The sequence below is a fragment of the Gorilla gorilla genome, chromosome 2 (assembly GCF_029281585.2).
Source record: "Gorilla gorilla gorilla isolate KB3781 chromosome 2, NHGRI_mGorGor1-v2.1_pri, whole genome shotgun sequence".
Taxonomy (NCBI): domain Eukaryota; kingdom Metazoa; phylum Chordata; class Mammalia; order Primates; family Hominidae; genus Gorilla; species Gorilla gorilla.
In genome coordinates, this window is record NC_086017.1 from 40503028 (window position 1) to 40524465 (window position 21438).

Consider the following 21438-nt stretch of genomic DNA (forward strand, 5'->3'; position numbering starts at 1 on the left):
TTAAAGCACTTCTCAGCAGAGGCATAAAGTTATTATTTTGACAGTTCATGAAATAGTGCTCCATTCTACTCTTTCACTTGATCTAATATACCATTTGCATTTATATGGCTTAACTTTTTCAACTGGCTTCCTCTTTTTCTCAGCCCCAAACCCTACATTCTGGTTTTTGACTCATCTCATAGTCCCTGCAGTCAGTCTTTGCCAGATAAAGGCACTGTTAAAGTGAGCTTTATCAATGAAAAACTTAAGAATTTCATGTATTGATGACAGTATTTACTATAAACTGCTTGCTTCTCCCCAGCTTTCAGAAATTTGTTTTATTCACTGGGTCCTATTAGAGCTGAAAGAGCGTGATTGAGAAAGTTACAATTGTTTCAGCTTTTTGAATATGGCACAAGTGCTAGAATTCTGAAATACTGCCTTTGGCAACAATGTGTAGATATTTCCACCTGCAAGAGTCATTTTAAATGTTTAGATTTTGTCTCCTGTTATGTGGCCTGTATCTCAGAGAGGTCCCCTGCCACTAAAAACAAAAACAAACAAAAAACAGAAAAATAAATGAAAATTCAGCAAGCGTTGGGGGGACTCAAATTGTACTTCATTCTTCAATGATACAAGAAAGCAAGAAAACCAAGTATGCATTTTTAGGATTTATTTGGGGTCATTGGGGCTGGTAAGTGTTAAATAGGAAAGGATGCAATTGAAATTCCAGCTCAGTTATTTTATGTTTGTCACTGGAGAAAGCCAATTATTTTTCCGTTCAGCTACAGCTTGTTTCATTCCGTAGAAGACTAAAAAAACTTCCTTGTAAATTACATTTAAAAAAATTTGAGTTTAAAGGTACAGCCAAGATTTCAATTTAAAGTACCTCATTGGATGAATTCCTTTGAGACACAAGTAATCATTCCTTAATCCCTTAATTTGTTTGGTAAATACAAATTTATGTTTATGCAGTTTTCTTAAAGCAATCATAGCAAACTACTAAATTCATGAGCCAAAATGCTAGTGAAACTCAAACCTACAAAGCTAAATTCCCTCAGTTGAACAAGTCCAAATGGGGAAATCACACACATAAATGCATAAACACACACACTCACACACACACTTCCCGTATCAGCACTGTCTCCATTTCTGACCTCATGTTTGCATTTAAAGGCAAGTAACTGATTCACATGAGGTCGCAGTTGTGAATTTTGCCTCTCAAACTAGAATATAAGCCACAGGAGGGTAGGGACCAACCTGGTGTTTGTTTTAGATCTCTTGTTGTGTGGAGAGTATCCCAGACATTTGATATCCTTAATTGTTGGCCAGATGATAGGTAGTTTCAGTGTGAAAATATATGTGTGTGTGTGTGTGTGTGTATAGTGCTGGGATTACAGGCGTGAGCCACCGCACCCGGCCCGTACTAGGTATTTTACTAGAATTATTTCCTGATCTAAGAGATTTTAGAGTATTGATTATGTCATTCTTGAACGGTTTTAAAAACAATATTAGTATTACAAAAACATGTGCATGAAAAGGAAAATTGATGCTTTTGAGTTTATCTCTTTATTTTCTGCCCACATGGCGGTCTCCCTATTAGGTATTGTTTCTCCACTTCTGATCCTGGTGCCCAGAGGCTATGTGGGGCTGTCACTTGAATGAAAGCTGCATGCATCTGCCATGACAGAATCTGCCTTGCATTTGCTCATTTATAATGAAAACATTTTTTAAATACAGAAAAATAATAGAAAATTCAAAAGTAACAGAAGGGTATGAAATAAAAAGTTGCTTCTCAACCTCAGTTTTCTACCTATTTATTTTCCTTTTACAGGGCCAAATAATGTTTGATTCTCATGTTCTTGCATCTACTCCCAGAGACAGTCTACATATATAAGCATGCATGTGTGTGCACGTGTGTGTGTGTGTGTGTGTGTGTATTCCCTTTAAAAAGCAATAACAGGCCGGGCGCGGTGGCTCACACCTGTAATCCCAGCACTTTGGGAGGCCAAGACGGGCAGATCACGAGGTCAGGAGATCGAGACCATCCTGGCTAACACGGTGAAACCCTGTCTCTACTAAAAATACAAAAAATTAGCCAGGCGTGGTGTTGGGCGCCTGTAGTCCCAGCTGCTCGGGAGGCTGAGGCAGGAGAATGGCGTGAACCCGGGAGGCGGAGCTGGCAGTGAGCCGAGATCGCGCCACTGCACTCCAGCCTGGGTGACAGAGCAAGACTCTGTCTCAAAAAAAAAAAAAAAAAAGCAATAAAAGCAATAACAACAAAACAGAAATGGTGGTGTGTCAACCAGGGTTCCAGTTGCAAGCAGATGGCACCCTCAAATTAGGGAGATTTAAGGAGAGTTTAGTAAAAGAAGTACTTACAAAGGTATGGATAGAGTCAAGGGAAACCACCACAAAATGGGAGAAACCATAGTGCAGATACTTAGGACTAGTAATTGCTATGTTGACTTGCTAGGCCCAAAGTGGCAAGGAGAGGGAAGAAATAAATTTTGGAAATGACCTCCTCAAGAGAACCTGTGACCTCCAAGTGAGGGACTTAGCCAGCTGGAAAAAATTCCACAGAGGGAGCCAGAACACAGATACCTTCAATGTGCTCCTCATTGCTTCCCTTAGATACCGCTGGGTCACCCCACTGGCCAAACTTAATGGAAGCTGGAGGGCAAGAGAGCCGGTTGATGTAGTCCATAAAGATGAGCCTCCTGGGGCAGACAGTCTGGTGACCAAGGGTGGAGAACTGATCTCTAAGGGCAATAGAAGACACCCAGCCCAAGTAACTCTATACATTGGTCTCTACCTTGCTCATTTTCTTGAATGCTATAGCCTGGGCTTCAACACTTATAAAGATAGCCACATGGAGCTGCCCCCTGCTTTTTAGTCATTGCGTTGTATTCCTTGTTTGGATTTGTCTAATTTATTTTACTAGTCTTCTCTTGATGAGTGGTTAAAAAAAAAAAACCTGTTTGTCCTTACAAACAACACTGCAGTGAATTTATCAATGAATATCATAAATTTTTAGAAGTGAAAGTGCTAGGCAAAAGGCTATTTGCGTTTGCAGTGTTGATTGATATCAATAACATGTACTCCTGAGATGTTATACCTGTTTACACCCCAGCATTATGAGAATGTTTGTTTCCCCATACTTTACCCAGCTCACTGTGTTATCTGACTTATTGATCTTTTTCAAAATGAGTTAGGTGAAATATGGTATGCATTTTTAATCTGCATTTCTCTTGTTAGCAATGAGGTTGACATGCTTCGTTTTTAGAACTTATTCTCTGGTGGCATGATCAGGAAGTAATGTTTAAAGTAGCGTTTTTTTAACGCAATATAGAGAACTCATATGATATGTTATTTGTTTCCAATAAGCATTGATAATGATATTAAATGGCATTAATTCTTCTGGCACTTGTAGAATACTTACTATTTAAGAGCAAGAATTATAAGGCATTGTCATTTCACAGAGATTTTAGAGTATTCACTTTGTCATCTCTGAAAGGTTTTAAAGTATTATTACTACAAAAATATTTGCATAAGAAGGAGAATTGATGCCTTCAGGTCACTTGTCTCTGTTTTCTTCCTGCACACGCCATAGTCTCCCTGTTAGCTAAATGATGGTTTCTCTAGTATTGACCTTGGTACCCCAGAGACCATGTGGACTGTCAGTTGAAGGAAAGCCCGACACCTCTCTTCTCTCAAGGTATAATTAGATAAAGCATTAGGGTTCAAACACATTTTTAAAAACTAAAAAGAAGGTATTGTATTAGAAGTTCCAATTAGAGTGTGCAATAGATTTTCAGCAAAAAGAAATATTCCTAAAATGTTCCTATCTTTGGTTTATTCACAAGGTGTTTGTTTGTTTGGTTGGTTGGTTGTAGTAATTGGCCAAGGTATCTGATTGGCTTGGGGATGTCTTTCCTGAAGAATTATACAGGGAATCCTCTCAGATTGCTTGACTTTCTTCTTTGTTCTGGGTGGGAGGAAGTGTGTGACTAGCCAATAGCCTTGTCCCACCTTGTCTCAAGGGTTGGAGCTGCTGTTGCCAGCATCACAGGCCACAGCGGCTTTCTGCCAGATGGCTGCCTCAGTATCTGACTCGGAAATGCTGCAGGCAATTAAAAACCTCCTTTCAGAGAACATGTCTTTCAATTCTGGGCCCATATGGTGATCAGGGCCTCTGGGTTTGCAATTATTTAAGAGGTCAGGCTCAAGAGAAAAGCATATGGAAAGAACTGGAAGATGAGAAATGCCTGTAAAAAGGTGAAGAATAGGTATTTAACTTCACTAACTCCAAAATGACTGGAGAAAGGGAAACAATTATTAAAAACTGGGTTCTCCACAGCCTTCCCACTCAACATATGGTGGGCTGGCATCACCCAGGGCAGCAGCTCCCTTCTTATCTGTAAGGTCAGTTTCGTGTGTACTTGGCTAGGTTCTGGTACCCACTAATCTCATTGTTGCTGTGAAGGTATGTTGTAGATGTGATTAACAGCTAAAATCATTTGACTTTAAGTAAAAGAAATCACTCTCTATAATGTGAGTGGGCCTCATCCAATCAACTGAATAGCCTTAAGAGCAAAAGCTGAGGTTTCTGAGAGAAAAAATACTGCCTCAAAACTGCAGCATTGATTTCTGCCTGAGTTCCCAGGCTTCCAGTCTGCCCTATAAATTTCAGACTTGCCAGCCCCCACAATACCACTATGCTACACCTGCCAGTTAAAAATATTCCCAAAGTACTTGTGTATTAATATTTGAGAAGCAGTACTCTAAAATAGTAAATTCTACCCACCAGTTTCCACGGATTATTCTTTGAGATGTTATTTAATTGTGTCAATTTCAGTGGTCTTACTATGAATATATAACACTAATCAAGACATCCACAGGTGTTTGTAGAACAAATAAATTTCTGAGTTTCCCCCCACAAAAAACACTCCAGAAAACAATAGTCGGTAGATACATGAATTCAATGATACATGAATGCATGAATTCAGTGATACATGAATGCATTTCTGACAAGTGTTTATGGTTATTGTTAAACCTTGAGATTTTACCTAATGGTTCAGCTAATAATAGACACTATTTCAAAGATTTGGACTAAGGTCATATTCAGAATTTCTAATATTTATCTGAAATAAGTCTAAATCTTATTAGGCTGCTCATCTGACCCTCAAAGACAATAGTACAGTTCCAGAAATAGACACAGCTAAGCAGTCAATTCATATTCTCAAGACCTGGAACCTCTGTCTGTAGGCAGTGAGTGTGGGGAAAATGTGAGATAAAATGGGGAAGGTGGTATGACCTAGAGTGAAGGTTTTGATATTACTCATGGGCTTATTTGAAGAGAAGTGAAATATTATGGGCCATGTGATACTATCATATGCTGAGAGATGCTACCCATGTTCACTTCCTTTAGTGGATGGCTTTCTAGGTGACAGATATTCTTATTGGAACTTCTTTCTGGAGAACTTTATGAATAACGAATTTGCCTATTGGGGTAGAAAATTCTCTAAAGATGGTTAGCTGCTCACAGAGAGTCTATAGGAATCGAAGTACAGTCATCTCTCGGTACCCATGGGGGATTGGTTCCAAGACTCCTCGAGGAGACCAAAATCTACAGATGTTTAACTCCCTTATATAAAATTGTGTAATATTTACATATAACCTACACACATCCTCCCATATCCTTTAAATCATCTCTAGATTACTTATACATAATACAATGTAAATTCTATGTAAATAGTTGTTATACTGTGTTGCTTAGGGAATAATGACAAGAAAAAAGTATGTACATAATTCAGTACAGCCACAATCATCCATTTTTTTAAAAAAATATTTTGCATCCACGGTTGATGGAAACTGCAGATGCAGAACCCACAGATACAGAAGGCTGACTCTATACTGCCTTAATATGAGAATATCTTAACTAGAGAGACTTAGACTAATTTAACAATCTGGATTGAAAGTAATGTTGAAGTTGGATTAGGGTTTGCTATAGGGTTAATTAGGTGGGTTTTGTATCGTTGTTTAGAGGAATATCTTTATTCCTAGCTATGCACATGTATGCACTTACTTTCCTTCCCATTCCTTTGGCTTTTTAAACATTATGTATTAAACATAAGGAGATGTTGTTTGATATCTGAGGCCGTGGCTGGTAACATCTTTTCCTGTGGTTTGGAGTGCACAGATGCAATGTCCCATACAGCAAATGACTGTTACCCTTCCCTCCCACTGGCCCTCATCCCACTCTGACCAGCAGTATACCACTTAGCATGTTATTAGTGACTCTTGAGGATTCTGGGGTTGGCTTGGGATGCCTTAACTGGATCTTATGGGCCTCAGAGAATCTGCGAACCTTCTCAGATGACGTACAAATTTTGTATTTGTTTCTTTTCCCCAACTCCAAAGTGTGTTCATAAGGCTTTTATCAAACTTAGGTGACCCCAGCAAAGGTTTAGAGTAGCTTTGCCCTCTGAACTTAACTACCTATTCCACCAGTACATATGGTATGCATAAAAGGACCTGAGGACCTATCTCATATAGAGGAAAAGAATACTGGCTTAAAACAAAGGTTGGAATGTATATGACCTCAAGGGCTACCTGGAATTGTTAAGCTGGGGAGCCTCCTGTGGTCAACTAATAGGGAGTCGCTGGCTGGTGGTGAACATGTCCTGCATACAGACTTTTGAAAAAAAATTCTGGTTAAGCTGTTGCAGTGGTAGCTTCTGCTGTGACAAGGAGAAAAATGTGGCATCCCTGGCTGGATTCTTGTGAAGTAATATGCTGTATCTTAGGCAACTTTCGTCATATACAGTGGGTGCTCAGCATGTGCAAATTCTTATTGTACACTGCCCTTCCTACCATATGCCTGTGTCTGTATGCAGTACAGTTGCTTGTTTGGCTTTTCTTCAACATTCAATGGAAAGGCTTTCTCTTGTTGGGTCTACCCATAAAGTAACATGTATTGTATCTCGCCAGGGGCCCCGTTACAGTGGTGCTCCTGGAGCTGAGCAAATTGGTGGACCTTCTCTCTCTTTCTCTCTCCTCCCCCTCCCTCCTTCTTTCCCTTCCTCCCTTCCTTCCTCTCTCTCTCCCTACATCCTTCTTCCCTTTCTCTCCCTTTCTTTCTTCTAATGGTCCTTTTTTCTTTTCCCTGTTGATTGTGTTCTGCAAGCATCGGACTTAAACCACTTGTATTTGTCAATACATCTGTGGCCACCACTGCTCCCAGCACCCATCTCATCTGTTTTCATTTCTGTCTTATCTATCACTGCTCACTCCTGTCACTATTCTCACGTTTCTAAGGTTTTGCTAGAAAAGGACTGGCCAGCACAGAGAAGAATTTCTATCTGAGGTGTGAAAGAGCTAATCACCTCTCCTTAGGTGCATGTTTTTCACAAGGGAACTAATTCCAGCTATATCCAGGTGCTGTCCCCTCAGCAGCATAAGTTGTATATGTGTTTGTCGTGGTGGGGTGGGGGTGGGGGGTTTGCTGTTTTGTTTTCTGTTTATTGTATTTTTTCCAACTAATTATAGGTCTGGGTTCTCAACCTTGGTTCCACATTAGAATCATCTGGGCAGCTTCTAAAAATTCTGATGCCTCAGTTACCTTCCAGAAAAGTTAAATCAGACTATCTGGGAGTGGGACCCCTTCAGTATTTTTTAAATTTCCTCAGGTGATGGATTTCAACATGCTCTCCAAGTTGATAACCACCAATCTAAGCTAAAATCCTAAAATGTTGGAAGACTGAATTTCAAGTAATGGAAATTCGATTTTATATTTACAAACAAACCTTCCTAATCAGCAAATAGATGCTTGTCCAAAACATACTCTATACAAAAAAATACGTATGTATGAAATAAACAAAACGTGGTTTCACTTTTTTTTTGCTTTAAACAATGTTAAAGAAACCTAAAGTGTTATTAGTTGTTTCAAAAATTGATCCAAGTATAACCATGTTAGAAAAAAATACATATTCATTGTTGTGTTTCTCCCAAATTTCACACGGTTCAGAGAGTATTTCTGCCTATATTTTTAGCTAAGCATAGAGCTCTTGGTCTGGGAGACACTGAGAATTTCAAAATAGCTTGTTACCTAAAAATAAACTTCCTGAAATGAACTTGAGGCCCGAGAGGGATGAATGGCTTTATTTTTTTCTTCTATATTTACTGTTACCACAAGAAAGCAAATCTTAAATTTATATACGTTTATATTTTTAGAGACCCAGGAAACAGGTGCTATGCCCAAGCTACAAAGACATTTGCAGGGCAAAGTATCTATGACAGAATCCTAAAATTCACAGGACAGAGAGTGACTGTGGAAAGGCATTGAAAGTGTTCCTCTGTAGGCAAGAGCAGAGGGAACATGAGGCTTTGCTTAGGCCTCTCTAAGGGTTATGCCTTGGAAAAGTAGCTCACAACTTTCTGTGGCCCAGCAACTGCTCCAGCACCCCATGCGGTCTTAGTGCTTAATGTTTCTTAGTCTAGCATGTAAGTATTAATTCATGTTTGCTGGTTGAGTGCCTAGTAGCCTTGTCATACTTCACTGACTGTCCAAACTCATGTTTCAAACATCATCACCATCTCATTGAGGAAGAAAATGGGGAATGGGGTGTTACACCTTTATTTAAACTGCCCCTAGTTTGCAGCATGTATTTTGCAAAGAATAGTCTGTCTTCCATATTTTATTGAATAAATGTGAATGAATATCACATTTATAATCACATTCCTCTCTAATCTGAGTGAAGAAGTTCTGTATCCTATCCTACATGGCATCAAGGGCCAAACATGGACTCCTTGTATTCATCCTGTGTTCACTCATTTATCCAATAAACATTTTTGTATACCTGCTATGTGACAGGTTCTCTTCTTGGCACTGGAGATATAGTAGGTAAATGAGGTGGAGAAAGTCTCATGGAGCTTACATTTTTGTGGCTAGATTATTAGCAAGTATGCGATGCAGATAGTTTGTGCAGACAATAAATAAAACAGAGTTGCTATAGGATGAAGAGGTGGCATTTGATCAGAGACCAGAAAAGTGACAGGAAGCTAAACAAAGGTAATAGCAAGTGAAAGGCCTGAGGAGGGAATGAACTTGGCTTCTTCCCAGAAAGGGGCAGGAGGTTGGTGATGGTGGTGATAAGGGAGAGGTACAGAAGGCAGATCCTGAGGTGGATTCAGCTTTTATTTGCTGCGATCCTAACTCCAATGCCTCACCAATGCTTGGGATTGTGTCTAGGAGGCACTCAGTAAGTGTTAGTTAATCAATTGATTTGCCTCAAACACAGAGAGAGGTCAGTAGAACTAGTCCCTTGAAAAGAAGACCCTTATAGCTCTTTCAGGAGTAGGTCAGGAAAATGGCGGCAAAATCTTGTGCCTCCACCAACGGTTCCTCCTTTGGTGTGGCACTTCATGACTCTGTGAGGTTATAGCCTCCCTGCCCAGCTGAGCGGTGATGCTCGCCTGGCTCCCACATCCTCTGTGCTGCCCTCTATTTTGGGTCACCCTGACTTGGTCTGTTTCCTGTCTTATTCACCAGCTAAACTATAATTTCCTTAAGGGTACTTTTATTTGTGGGCCCAGCACTCCGTACTATGCAGTGGGCCCGTCTAGCTTTCTTTACTGAATGATAAGATTTTTGTAGAAAGTGGACCTTATGACAACCATTGACAAAAGCAAATGGCTACTCAACCACCCCAACCCCTCACCACCCCTCACCACGGTACAATGGATTTTATTACAAATCGCATACACGAGATAATTCTAATCTGATGTGAAGGAATTATTTTGCCTTTCTTCAGATTCATTCTCATGACATCAAGTTCATTTGAAATTGCATAACATCTTCAGGAATTCATTGGCAGGCTGCCTGGCAGTTGGATAATCATGTAATATATCTTTCTCTCTCCTCAGTTAATAACGACATGATAGTCACTGACAACAATGGTGCAGTCAAGTTTCCACAACTGTGTAAATTTTGTGATGTGAGATTTTCCACCTGTGACAACCAGAAATCCTGCATGAGCAACTGCAGCATCACCTCCATCTGTGAGAAGCCACAGGAAGTCTGTGTGGCTGTATGGTAAGCGAGCCTTTTAAGAAGTTATTCTTTCTTTTCCCCTTTTTACATAATGTATTCTCATAGTACACACAGTCAGTGTATCTCTGTCCCCTAAATGTAAACACCTGTTCCATTTCCCTTTCCTTTAGACCATCTCTCTTTCGATTATTAAATGTAGTTTCTAGGGGTGTTCTCTGCATGTATGTGTACGTTTATGTGGGTATATAAACGTATCATGATCATAAAATGATCATGATAAACGTAAAGATCATAAAATGATCTTTAATATAATAAATCTGGAAACTCTTTCTTGTATCAAGAAGAGGGATTTGCCGCTTAGTAGTCATTTAACCGACACCTCCTCAGCACCCCATAGTGAGACCAGGAGCTTTGTTCTCTTGAGGCAATCTCAGGTCTGGAAGAAGAGGTGATGAAAGGTTGGCTGTTGGAAAAGAAAACTACCAGCCAAAAATGGGGAATCTACTTGGAGAACCACAAAAACAACCTGTTCTTTTAGTCAGAAATCCTGGTTATATTATTCATATAACCATTGGGATAGATATGACTTCTTTCTCTCAGCTCAGAACTACATTTTTTTTTTTTTTTTGAGATGGAGTCTTGCTCTGTCATTCAGGCTAGAGTGCAATGGCACAATCTTGGCTCACCGCAACCTCCACCTCCCAGGTTCAAGCGATTCTCTTGTCTCAGCCTTTTGAGTAGCTGGGATTACAGGTGCCCGCTACCACACCTGGCTAAGTTTTGTATTTTTAGTAGAGACGGGGTTTCACCATGTTGGCCAGGCTGGTCTCGAACTCCCGACCTCAGGTGATCCACTCGCCTCTGCCTCCCAAAGTGCTGGAATTACAGGCATGAGCCACCATGCCCGACCAGAACTATATATTTTTATCGGATCACATTTTCTCCTCTCTCTCTCTCTCTCTCTCATTCCCTCCAACTCATACATACATCTCAAATAATAATTATACATACACAGTGGATACTCATGAATCATTTGATTAATTCATGGTTATAGATTGTGAGCATGAACAAGAAATAACCTTGATCTTTAGAAGAATTGTAATTTTACAAAAGTACATAAATTCATTAATGAGATATGACATTTTGCAGACTTATTCTGATGTTTTTAATTTATTGGCCATTTTAAAAAAAGTAACTTACGTGGCTCCTGGCTAGTTGACAAACAAGAATATAAACCCAAATATCTCTCCCCCTTTTTTGGGAATGAGTCATTTGAGACCCCTAGGCCATGTAAAGCTAGCCTTGATGATAGATCTGGAAACCTTACAAACTTCTGTACATACCAGGAGATGAACTGGTTTCTTAAGAACTGAAGGAATGTTAACAGCAAAGACTTGTCATGACATACTTGGCAATATGATATGATACCTGTCCATGTCCACTTCTAGGTAACGCTTTCAAAGAAAGGATTTGGACAAAGAATGTGTTCAGAGGAGAGGGACCAGTGTGGTTAGAGGCCTAGAAATCATGCTGTCTGAGGAATGGCCTGGGCAATTAGACATGGTTAGTACAGTGAAGAGAGATCGTGGGTTCTGCTGACGAAATTGAAAGGCTGTCAGGTAGAAAATATAATAAACATATTCTGCATAACTCTGAAGGGTAGAGGGAGGATCCATAACATTGGCAAGCAGGCAGACTTGTGCTCAGCATAAGTTTAGACATTTTCACAATCATGGTTTCCCAACAGCAGAACAGGCTTCCTTTTCTGTAAGCACCAAGTGAAGTTCAGGAGAGGTTGGATGACCATATGTCAAATAGAATGCAGGAAAGATTGAGACACCAGACTAGATGACCTCAAAGCTTCCTTCCGTGGTTTCTTAAATATCTGCGGTGATGTGAGCACTTGCTTTTGCAACCCAAAAAGGCTCTTTTAATTAAGATTTTTGTTTTCCTGACCAGTAATACAAGCCCAAATCATTAAATGTGAATCAAGTCTCTCTAGAATAGAGGCTTTGCTAGCCTCAAAAAAATGTGAGCATGTTGAAGAGAGGAGGCCTCCCTGTCTTTTCTGTGTCCCAGCTATAAAGGGTAAATACAATGAACATTATTTTGACCTGTGCTGGCCAAAGAAAATTCTCCTGTGAAGCCAGGGGTGTTGATAATGAGAAGGGGAAGTATAGGGTACGCTCTAGTGCCCTGCTTGATCCTCCTTCATGACCAAGGCACTCATTCCCTGGGAGTGTTGGCTGTTGAAGGATCACTGCTGAGCCTTCCCTCCAGTGATGGGAGCTGCCTCATTCACATTGGACACTTTTCATGGGTAGCCATCATCCCATGGCTAGTTGATGTAGAGAAACAAATTCCTGGTTATTTTGCCATAATGTGGGACATCTTTGAAGGACATCCCATTTTCAGAGTTTCCAAGGCATTCACTGAGGCCTTTGCTGCAACCTGCATTATAGTTCAGCTTTTTCCTTCTGTGCAATACTGTTGCCTTTAGTCGCTTACAGATGCATCTCCAAAAACCTCCTGCACAGAACTCTCACAGCCTCAAGGTCTGTTTCCAGGAAACCTAAACTAAGACAGGAGGCTATTGTAAAAATAGCCAGTGTGGAAACTGAAAGACTCTACTATGATTGTAGATTTCAGTGTTGTTTTTTTTTAGTCAGTTTTAGTGTTTTTTCATTCATTCATTCATTCATTTAACTAATGTCAGTTGTGTGCCCATTCCATATAAAATGCTTAAGCTGTCTCCAAGGATAGAAATATTTTATAACCAAAATTATTATTATTATTATTTTTAAATTGAGAGGGAGTCTCCCACTGTTGCCCAGGCTGGAGTGCAATGGCGTGATCTGGGCTCACTGCAACCTCTGCCTCCCGGGTTCGTGCGATTCTCCTGCTTCAGCTTCCTGAGTAGCTGGGATTACAGGTGCACACCACCATCACGTGGCTCATTTTTTGTATTTTTAGTAGAGATGGGGTTTCACTGTGTTGGCCAGGCTGGTCTCGAACTCCTGACCTTGTGATCCGCCTGCCTCGGCCTCTGAAAGTGCTTAGATTACAGGCATGAGCCACCGTGCCCAGCCTCCAAAATTAATTTTATCATGTTGGTTCTTCTTTCAGTGGAAATTGACAACCTCTTCAGTGGCTCAGAGCAAATGTTGCAGGACAAAAAAAGAAGTCCGTATTTACTTCTTTGTATTTACCTTTCCTATGCTCAGCTATATCCAAAAAGAGTTTGAAAAGTTAGCTGTGCCTGGCTGTTACAGGAGTGAGTGGCGAAAGCAGTTAAGGGCTTTACCAGGTCTCAAGTATTACAGTTGTTTTCTCTCTGTGATTTTAGTTCTCTCAGTAGCTAAGAGGTAGAAAACCAGAGGCTCTGGAAGAGCTGCCCAATAATTATAGAGCAGCTTTCTTTCATGGCTCACAGTTCCTTCTTAGGCCTCTATAAGCGTCACAAGGAAAAGAGACCATGCCTTTCTGTGGGCACAGCATACCTTCGTTTTATTACCAAAACCAAAAACAACCTACACACACACACACACACACACACACACACACACACACACACAAAACTGTGGGGGCAGGGAGGAAGGTGTTCTTGTTCCATGACTACAGCTGATTTGAAGACTGCCAAGTAGCTTTGGGGTTAAAGATGGGTAGATTTCCAAATATACATCATTTGTTGTATGATCATGCCAACTTTCATTTAGTTTCATTTGGTGTCCTGATAGCCACCCTCAACCAATTATTCTGCTTGTCACTCTTCCTGTCACAGCAGGGACCAACTTAGCAAAGCTGTGCTCCTCTTGTGTCTTTCGGAATTCTAGTTTAAGAACCCTTGAGCCCCTTCACAAACAGACACATGTACCTCCACTGGAGTCAACTCTGGGCTGCATGGATGTCGACACTGGCACCATTCCTGCCTGGACTGTCCTAACCCATACCCTTGCCCTTATCCCTTTGTCAACATATTGTCCTTTAATGTCCTTGACTTAAGCACTAAAAAGGTGGTATTGGTCAAAGTTGCTCTTTCTCTCATGGGGATGGCCCCGCATCTTTTATAGGTGCAAGCTGTGTCTTAGCTGCTTCTTGCTTCTTGCCTGCCTTCCATTTTCCTTGCTGTGAGCAGTGAGCCTTTGTGCAGGGGCAGGGAGGATTAGGGGAAAATTGGTGAGTGAGTACATGCGTGCATTGGCTCATGTGTGCACTAAGAATCTTCATAGAAGATTACTCTAGCAAAACTGACTGGACCAGATTAGCCCTTCCTTCCGCTCCCTCTCTAGACAGAGAGAATGCGATTCAAGACAACAGGTATTTTGCATCTAAAAAGGACAGAGGTGAAAGGGTGGATGTCAGACTAACCTTGTTGGACAGTCATCCAAGGTAGTATGTTCGTGAGGGAGCAGAGGGAGGTAGATAGAGAGGTGATGCCCTTTTCCAAGAGAGCCAAAATGTTCTTTTGTTCAATTATAATAGTGGGCATTAATCATGTTGTTTAAAAATCTAATGTACACTGACGGCCAATTGAGCATTTCCTAGGGCCCAAGGAAAATGCTATGTGAGAAATTCTCTGAGCCCTGGGCTAAATTAGTCTTCAAATATGTGCTATGAAGGGATACTAAGTGTCAAAGTGGTTAGTTTATGACAGCATAAAATATTTCATTGAACTGTAAATGAAGAACACCCTGACATCCTTTTCCATTTCTTTTATTTATTTGTGTTTGTTTGTTTGTTTGTTTGTTTTTTCTGAATTGCTCCTTTCTGTAATTTGGGAAAGACTGCAGTTCTTTATCTGGGAAGTTTCTTCCCGTTTTTCTCAGCAGAACCAGCTGTTGACAAGGAGTATACCCTTTACACGCAATGCTCTGGGGCCCAGCAAACAAAAAAAGAGGAACTGTGACTGTTTCCCCAGGCATGCTCTTTGAAAACAGTATAGCTAGACAGGACAGATTTTGCCAGTTAAACTAGGGGTGTGATGTGAGGTTTGCATTACATTCAGGATGGAAGATTTAAAATTATCCTGAGTACCTAGGAATGTTCTTTTTTTCCATGTCTTCCCCTTTAATGATTTAATTAAGACTTAAATATGTAAAATTCTCCACCAGGACTGCCCCATGGAATGCTGTCTGCTCCAGGTGATGTTTATAATCACAAATGGGTTCCCAGAATAAACAAAGGAAAAACAGAAAAGAGTAGAAAAGCATAGGAGACTATAGGACAGCCTGCGAATGCTGGAGAACAGGAACCAGCTGCCGTTGTTAGGAACAACTTCATGAAGGAAAAGTATTCCAGATTGCCTTTCTGTCTGGAGGCCATATTATTCATTTATTCTCTTTCTCTCTCTCCCTCTCCCCTCGCTTCCAATGAATCTCTGCACTCTAGGAGAAAGAATGACGAGAACATAACACTAGAGACAGTTTGCCATGACCCCAAGCTCCCCTACCATGACTTTATTCTGGAAGATGCTGCTTCTCCAAAGTGCATTATGAAGGAAAAAAAAAAGCCTGGTGAGACTTTCTTCATGTGTTCCTGTAGCTCTGATGAGTGCAATGACAACATCATCTTCTCAGAAGGTGAGTTTTCTTCTCTTAAGGGTGTGGGACCTGAGATCTGTGCCAATTTTTTGTATCCTTGGTCTGCAGTGTCATAGAGGACATTCCTCCTGTGGTGGATTGCATACAGTGGATTAGGAGCTCATTCAGATGGTGGAAAGAGGGGCTTAGGGAGTAGCAGGGTTTGTTCTGGTTCTCATCAAATATGGTTGACTGGGGCAAACATTATTATTCGTCTTTGACAAATAGTTTCTTTCACCTAGAGCAGTGTTTCTCAAAGTGCAGCCCCTTGAGCAGCCAGCATCAGTATCACCTGGGAACTTGTTATAAATGCAGATTCTCAGGCCCCACTAAATGAGAAACGTAGAGGGTGAATCCCAGCTATCTGTATTTTAACAAGCCCTCCCAGTAATTCTGTGCAGCTAAAATTTGGTAACTATTGTTCTAAAGATTTGGATGGGGTTGTTTAATCTTGGAGGAGGACTTTCTTTATAACTGATGTTGTTTCTTGTACATAGTCCCAGGATTTGTCTTTAGGGTACTTGTCATCGATCCCATTTGAGAGAAACATTGAAATACAGAGAGGAAATAATAAGCCAAAGTTTACGTCTAGAGCCAGGAGAAGAGTAGATTAGATACTAGCCTCCATCTTTGAAGTTCAGCATTTACTCAGCTTGAAAGGAAGGAGTACACTATTCCCTCAATTTTTAATAAGAAGAGTATTCAGTGGTTTTTAATTACAAAAGTAGTATATGCTCATCATCAAAAATTTCAAACAATCCAACAGTGTGTGAAAATTAAAAATGAGAGTACATTTTCCTCCTCCCCTCACTCCCAATGCAACAGATCATCTGTATTGACAATGTATTAGATGCACACATGTCTCTATTATTCATTCATATTATCTCCCACTCTGTCCTCTCTCCCAATCTCTCCCTGTCTTCCTTTCTCTTTCCCTCCTTTCATCCATCTGTCCATCCTTCCATCCACTCATCCATCTTTCAGTGCAACTATTTGATCATACTATAAATATTATTTTGCAACACTTTTTTATACCCAACCACTTTTACAATTCCTTCTAAACAAGATAGAACACATAGATATACTGTACATCTTTTAATTTAGTCTCGAATTTCATATTATCTCCCATGATGGATCTTATCATGTCCCTGTTGATGGATTGTCTTCAGTTTTTCCACTTAATGCTACATTGAATATCTTTGTAAAAATATCTCATGCATTTGTGCTAATATTTCTGCAAGGCAGATTGCCAGAAGTGAAATTTCTAGATTAGAAATATGTGTATTTTAAATTTGAATAAGTACTACTAAACTATTCTCCTCCTGAAAAGGATGTAAGCATGTGGATTTCCGTGTACCTTCTCCAACACTGGGAATGGATAAGTCTTTTAATTTTACCAGTGTGGTAGTGTAAATGTTAGTTTAGTCAACAATAGGTCTGATTTAATTAAAAAATCTTTTTGAAATACAAATGCTGGCTCTACACCCTATCTCTGCGGCCATGTGCATTCCACCTGCGAGAAGCTATGTGTCCTCGTGTTTCGTGTTTGGTGCTCAGTAGCACTGCAGATCCAGCTTGTTCTCTTCCTGTGTCCTTCACCTACTGCCATTCTTCCTATCTTCCTGTCCAACATCCCCCAGGCCAACTTCTCAGTGAACTGAAGGCAGGCATGCACATCTTGTCAGGGCAACGCTTTCCAGATTACTCTTCCTTCCTATGTTCTCATCCTCATCCTGTAAATGGTCCATTTCTCTCGTTTTCTTTTCTGGTTTTTTTTTTTTTTTGACGGAGTCTCACTCTGTCGCCCAGGCTGGAGTGCAATGGCGCGATCTTGGCTCACTGCAACCTCTGCCTCCCAGGTTCAAGTGATCCTCCTGCCTCAGCCTCCTGAGTAGGTGGGACTGCAGGAGTGTGCCACCATACCCAGCTAATCTTTGTATTTTTAGTAGAGACGAGTTTCACCATGTTGGTCAGGCTGGTCTCGAACTCCTGACCTCAGGGGAACGACCTGCCTTGGCCTCCCAAAGTGCTAGAATTACAGGCATGAACCACTGTGCTTGGCCTCATGTTCTTTATGTGATTTGAGTTAGGAGGGAAATCTAAATAGTTTAATCACATGAAACATGGTAACACCTGATATTCTGACTTACCAGGTCAGCTTTCTTCAAGTAGTTCACCTTTTAAAAGAAGGCCTAGGCTAAGCCAAAGGAATTAATCTCTGACAGTAGAATACCCAGGCATGTTTACTAGCATTGAAGAAACTTTTCTCTCTTTCTGTATACCAGCTTGTCTACAGTAGACAAGTTTATTTCCTCCAAAAGGACGAAAGTTGATAAATGGCCTGCAAGTTGGATCTATATTTTATCATTGAATATCTTTGTCAAAATATATCATGCATATTATATTTACTATGAGCCTTTCAGATACTAATGACTTCCATTTTCAGAGTATTTCAACTCAAGTGATCATCATGGGCATCCCTCATATTTTTCCTCTTATTTATTCTCAGACTTTCTTATGAAGTGAGATAATAAGCATAAAGACAATTTCTCACTGTACAGTACAGGAAGCCTTTCACAGCTGACGACTCAAATGTCTGGGTGATTTCAGAGTCTTCTAAAATGCTCCAGAAGGTAGGGGGTGTTTGCTTTTTAAGCATCTCTTTTCTGTGTGGTGGGATATTTCTTCCACCTAAAACAGCAGACATTAGGAGCAACATTTTATATTCCACTTCTTCCCTTATTGCCACCATCTCTTCTTTATATTGAGGAATGAAAACACTTTTTTTTTTTTTTTTGAGACAGAGTCTCACTCTGTCACCCAAGCTGGAGTGCAACGGTGCAATCTCGGCTCACTGCAACCTCTGCCTCCTGGATTCAAGCAATTCTCCTGCCTCAGCCTCTCAAGTAGCTGGGATTACAGGCATCTGCCACCATGCCCGGCTAATTTTTGTGTTTTTAGTAGAGACAGGGTTTCACCATGTTGATCAGGCTGGTCTCAAACTCTTGACCTCAGATGATCCACCTGCCTCAGCCTCCCAAAGTGCTGGGATTATAGGCATGAGCCACCGCACCCGGCCAGAAGGAAAACTCTTAATGTTGATTTCTCTACTCCAAGTCCAACAAGGTGGTGAACACAAAAGCTATGAAGTGCATTGTGGCTGTATTATTAGTAGTACAGTGCTCTTGCTGGCAAGTTCCTGATCTGCAGCTACACAATGGATGATAATTATGTACATCTCCCTTTTTTAATATGTAAGAAAAAAAAGTTGAGCCACAAGATTTTAAGTATGGATCTTTATTTCTAGTGCTACTATTAATGATAGTTAATATTCAGAGAAAACATACTGTCGCTGTGCAGGGAGCTCAGCCCTTTCCAAGCATGACCTCATTTAATCTCATAGCCACCCCATGCGAGTAGGCACTGTTAGGATCCCTATTTATGCATGAGAAAACCAGGCTTAGAGAAATTTAACACTTTGTCTACGATCAAACAACTAGTGGGTATCAAAGCTAGGATTTATAATGGGATATGTAAGGCACTAAAACCTGTGAAGGTTTTCCTTTTTTCCTTAAATTCTTTCCTTTTTTCCTCTTTTTATTTCCTTCTTTCTCTTTATGTCTCTATATGTTTCCCCAGAGATAATATATGCACATGATAAAAAATTCAACTGCTAGACAAATTCAAACATCTAGACTAAATGGTGCAGAGATTTAACATTTGTTCCTTTTGTTGTTGTTGTAAATGAGGCTTGGTTGTCTGTAGAGGCAGAGGAACACGGTAACATCTTGACATCAGACACTGGTATCATAGATGCCCTTTTCTCAGAGGACTGAGATCATGGTTTTTAGAATGAAAGAGTTAAAGAAACCTTGCTGTTTTTTTCTTTGAACCGGGTATCTACCCTTAACTCTGGAATCCCTCAGTGGGGCCTAGTGCCAGTTCCCCTGCCCCCCTACAGTGACCAAGGGCAGGCAGGAGTCAAGAAACAACTAGAATGGGGCTGGGGTCTGCACTGCACAACTGTTCTCTCACATTCATGCTTCCCTCCCAGTCTCTGAAGATTCCCTCCTGCCAGAACATTTTGTGTAGAATTCTAAGGAAATTAGAGTCTATCCCTGTACTAACCAACATACAAAATTCCAATTAGAAGAGAAGTTGTTTGGATTGGTCATGATGGATGGCCTGGTGACAGCTGTCAGTCAGACGAGACCTGATGGGCACCAGGACTGAAAGCAGCAGCACAGGAGGTAGGAGAGGAAGGAATCCTGAGCAAATAGCCACACTGTTTACTTGCCAATGACATCCCCACTTTGCAAAGACATGATATGGTTATTGATCTCTCACTGAACCTGTAAGAATCAAACACAACAACTCAGTTTTATTCATTTCATAAATGGTTTCCAAGTGCAGTGAGACATTTAATTGGTGGAACACTGAGCGAAGAGGTGATTTCTGCTGGTTTAGGTAAGAGAGAAACGGTCTAGTGTAATACTCAAGAATGAGCTAGATCTCCTGGATTTAAGGCTTATTCTACAGCTTATTAGCTCTGCTATGTTGGGCCAGTGACTTGACATCTCCATGCTTCAGTCTCTTCATCTGTAAAATGGAAATACAAAGCGGGTGGGAGGTGTTGTGAGGATTGAGTAGATTAATGCATGTAAAGTGCTTGCAGCATTGCCTGACTTGTCACTGTCTGTTAGCTGTTAGCAGTAGTTGGGCTTTTTATAGAGGGCTGGTGACTTGTGCTTGCCTGAATGCAGGAAACCAGGCCTGTGTAGCCTTCGGTCTGTTCTAACACTGAGGTTTTGTAGTTGAGTGCTGACTGTGGTGCATAAACTGAGCATTCGGATACCTACATATCACACCACAAGGTTATGGAGGGGCTCACTCTGCTTTAATCCCTGTTTCATCCAGCTTCTCTTTTTCTCCACATGCCTTCACAGAGGCAAGGGGAGCATGCTGAGTCTAGAATTTCTAATCAAAGCTAACCACATCCCTGGCATTGTTGGATAATATTACAAATTAGACACGTTGTTCCTGTTTTGACTCAGAATCACAGCAGGAAGCAGCTAAATAAAACTGAAACAACTCACAAGTGCCTTTCACATAAGTGATTAGGGTAATCGCAGTTCTGTACTTGCCAAAGGGATTCATTCCCTCTTCATTTTTTCCATGGAAAGCTTGCTTTGGGCCACAAGGCCTTCTCTTTGAACGACTGCGCCATTATTGGCCAAGTAGTGCTGATAAATGGTACCTGTGGGTTGTTGTGGGATTTAAGGAGATGATGCTTGGGAGCGCCCAGCACAGTGGCTGGCACACAGTAGGTGCATCCTTTCTTACTCCTTCTTCCCCTGATTAAGGAGAACACTCTACACCAAGACACATACCTCTTCTGAACGGTATAAACCGTTGCTACTGAAAGTGTCTAGACCAGCAGCAGCAGGATCACCCGGGAGCTTATTAGAACTGCACAACCTTGGGTCCTCCGGGGCCTATTGCATTAGCATCTGCCTGTAACAAGGCCTTCAGTGATTTGTTTGCACACTGAAGTGTGAGAAGCACTGGTGTGAACTCACCAGGTAGGGATGGAACCAGAGATGGAGGTCTTATTAACTTCATGCTAGTAACTCCCTGAGCTAATGGGCCCATGAGGAATAATTTGCTCTAAAGCCTGGTCATTTGGAAATGAGCTAAATATACTTTACTCAGTCAGCTTGTGTAACAGAGCTCTCCAGTGGCATGTGGGTCTTTTTCACCAGTGACAATAGTTTATTTTTTAAATATACTCCACAAATGTTGTTCTGGTGTGGATCTTAATGTGGA

At 40.8% G+C, this 21438-nt stretch overlaps 1 protein-coding gene across 2 annotated transcripts in view; it reads left to right on the top strand.

Moving 5' to 3' along the window:
- Nucleotides 1-21438, top strand: part of TGFBR2 (transforming growth factor beta receptor 2) — an 87557-nt gene that overhangs the window by 28293 nt on the left and 37826 nt on the right. For both annotated transcript variants that reach the window (XM_004033790.5, XM_004033791.5), the window contains 2 exons: nt 9907-10075; nt 15422-15612. In XM_004033790.5, the coding sequence (XP_004033838.1) occupies nt 9907-10075; nt 15422-15612 (360 nt within the window). The remainder of the gene's footprint in view (nt 1-9906; nt 10076-15421; nt 15613-21438) is intronic.